We start from the raw sequence: 2,500 nt of genomic DNA on the forward strand, positions 1-2,500 counted from the left end.
AGTCAATGCATTGGAAAATTGGATTATTTCAATATTTGATTGTTGCTATGCAGAAGCATAAAATTCAGTCAACAAATGCTATTCATAAGTAAGGGAAGAGTTTATGTTCAGTTGTGATTTTCATTTATGGTTTAAGAATCCTGGCGGAAAAGCGTTATCAGGGATAACACATTTTGATTTCAAAAAGGAAAAGAAAGAAGTAAATTTTCGACCTCAATTCACTGCCATAGGGTAAGATATCTCTTTTGACAGTTACCAATTCGTTCTAAATGTAGTAGTGTTGAATCAGTACTGTGCAAAGCTTCAACATGAAAGGTATAAGCAGAAGCCCAGACAGGCAGCAGCTTTTCAATTATGGTAGAGGATATTACAGACTTTATTGACCTCTTTAGCTTGTATGTCTTGTTTTCCCATTTCAGACCATGTGATGTTACTCCAGCAAACAGTCTCTTTCAAAAATTATGTCATCTTATGCTTGTGCACATGTATGCATAACTTATGAAAAAACAAAAAGGAAATTCCCTTGGGAACATCACATGGTCTGAAATGGGAAAACAAAATGTACAAGGTAATGAACTCAATTACACTGATCTCAAAATCACTGATGATCCTTGAAATCTGATTGGCCTTCAGCCATGCAATTTGTAGAGGTAATCACATGATTTCAAGTGCAATTTTGGAATTAATAAGCTCGAGCAAAATTACAGTGGAGTACAATTTGTAGTCTTTGAAAAAAATTACAAGCTTATTTATTCCAAGTTTCATGAGAAAAATCATGTTATTACTTCTTAATAACATACGTGGAAAAATAGGCATGCATTGCATGCATGTGGTAGTGCAGTAGCACACGATATTATTTTGGTACGGAATATCATTGTAGTGCCATGGTGGATGTCTGAGAAGACATGTGGTTACTAGTAAAATGCTAAACCCAGAAAAATCGAAGAAAATAAAAGGGAATCAAGATTCATTGGCTTCGAGGTTTGAAGATCCCGTACAACTTCCTTTTCACCACAAGTATAAGCATGTGCTCTGAGTTTCTGAGAGCTTTTCAAGACAAAAGTTCAATAAAGTTAAGCGCTGTCCGGCAGGGTTAGTCTCAAAATATACAACTTACTACATGTCAGAAACATAGGACTGAAAATTTTATTTTAACACTCAAAAATGTGAACTAAGCAAGGTACAGATGCTGCGGGCCTATGATTTTGACACCACAGACACTCTTACACTCTAACATCCAGGTGACGTAGTGTGTTGTGCACTACCACAAAAATGCAAGATGGTTAAGCCGGAGCAACGCACTGGTTTCTCCTAACCTATCAACTGACTGTATAAATGTCTTCTTAAAAAATTTAGAAACACTGGGTGTTTTTTTTTTCTTTTTTTTTTTTACTGCAATTGCTTGTAATCTCACGATCTGATTGGCCAATTTAGTGTTGTCGATGAGAGACTGAACAATGCTGCTCACATCAATGTGTCACGCAGTTGTAGTAGATGGTTTTCACAGTGACATCAAATCCAAAGGTGTTTTGAATTTTTATCTATAGGAGGTTGAAGATGACCTAAAAATTAATTTTTTTTCAAGTTTCCAGTTCCATGACGTCCTTTGTTTCAAAAATACACCATTTTGAATTTCTGAATTGTCACCTTCTGTGACACCATGGTACAAAGCAATTTGGTTGAAAAGAAATGTCTATCCCTATGAATGTCAGCAGTTTGAGCATTTCAAGTACATTGGGAAATGTGTTCATACATATTTTATCTCATGAGCAAAAAGTAAGCGTTTTCATTGCAAAGTGAACTCCAGACATGTTCTTGTTGATTTCTGGCCACCATATAATTTGGTGTACAATGGAGGTGCACCAACATGGTGGCTCCATACAAAACTCTGTAGAGGCACGTGAAAGGCTTTAACAAATAACTCACGAACGATGCACGGCACAGACCTGCCTGAGAATTGGAGAGGTGATTTGTCCACTACAACATTCCAAGTTTTTGCCTTTTTCATTGAACGGTTTCGATTTTATTTTTTTGTTATGTGACTGTGAAAAACGATCTACAGCTGATCAGGAACACTCATTTTGGGAAATAAACCAATCACATTGCAAAAAAGTTATAGAATATGCATACTCTTTCTTTGTATCACACACTCTGAAAGAAACATTTTCTTTGGTGAAATTAATATTTGTGGTAATAAAAAACAAATCAAATGTGGTTCAGTGCTGTGTATAGGTACTCTTATCAACAATGATATTTGTCACCACAGTGGTCAAAATGTGTTGTGGCATTTCTACCACTGTGATAATGAGTAACGTTGTTGGTAAGAGTACAGACAATGCTGAACCATGTTCAATTTGTTAAATGGTTACGTTTCATGACCATCTGCAAAATTATATTTAAGTAGGGAAAAGTAAAAGATTTGTATGGCTTGTCCCATTATAACCGTGAATTATTTTGGTGTTAATTTCTAGCATCATGCACACAAGAAATGCAACAGTTA

General features: G+C 35.6%; 1 protein-coding gene across 4 annotated transcripts in view; it reads left to right on the forward strand.

Moving 5' to 3' along the window:
- Positions 1–2,500, forward strand: part of LOC137983745 (leucine-rich repeat-containing protein 74A-like) — a 9,184-nt gene that overhangs the window by 718 nt on the left and 5,966 nt on the right. For 2 of the 4 annotated variants that reach the window (XM_068830924.1, XM_068830926.1), the window contains exons 2-3: positions 137–231; positions 2,472–2,500. The exon at positions 2,472–2,500 is cut by the window's right edge and continues 170 nt beyond it. In XM_068830924.1, coding sequence (XP_068687025.1) covers positions 2,476–2,500 — 25 coding nt within the window. In that variant the 5' untranslated portion in view covers positions 137–231; positions 2,472–2,475. The remainder of the gene's footprint in view (positions 1–136; positions 232–2,471) is intronic. The other 2 variants (XM_068830923.1, XM_068830925.1) reach the window with 1 other exon arrangement.

This window comes from Montipora foliosa, chromosome 13, assembly GCF_036669935.1.
Source record: "Montipora foliosa isolate CH-2021 chromosome 13, ASM3666993v2, whole genome shotgun sequence".
Classification (NCBI taxonomy): domain Eukaryota; kingdom Metazoa; phylum Cnidaria; class Anthozoa; order Scleractinia; family Acroporidae; genus Montipora; species Montipora foliosa.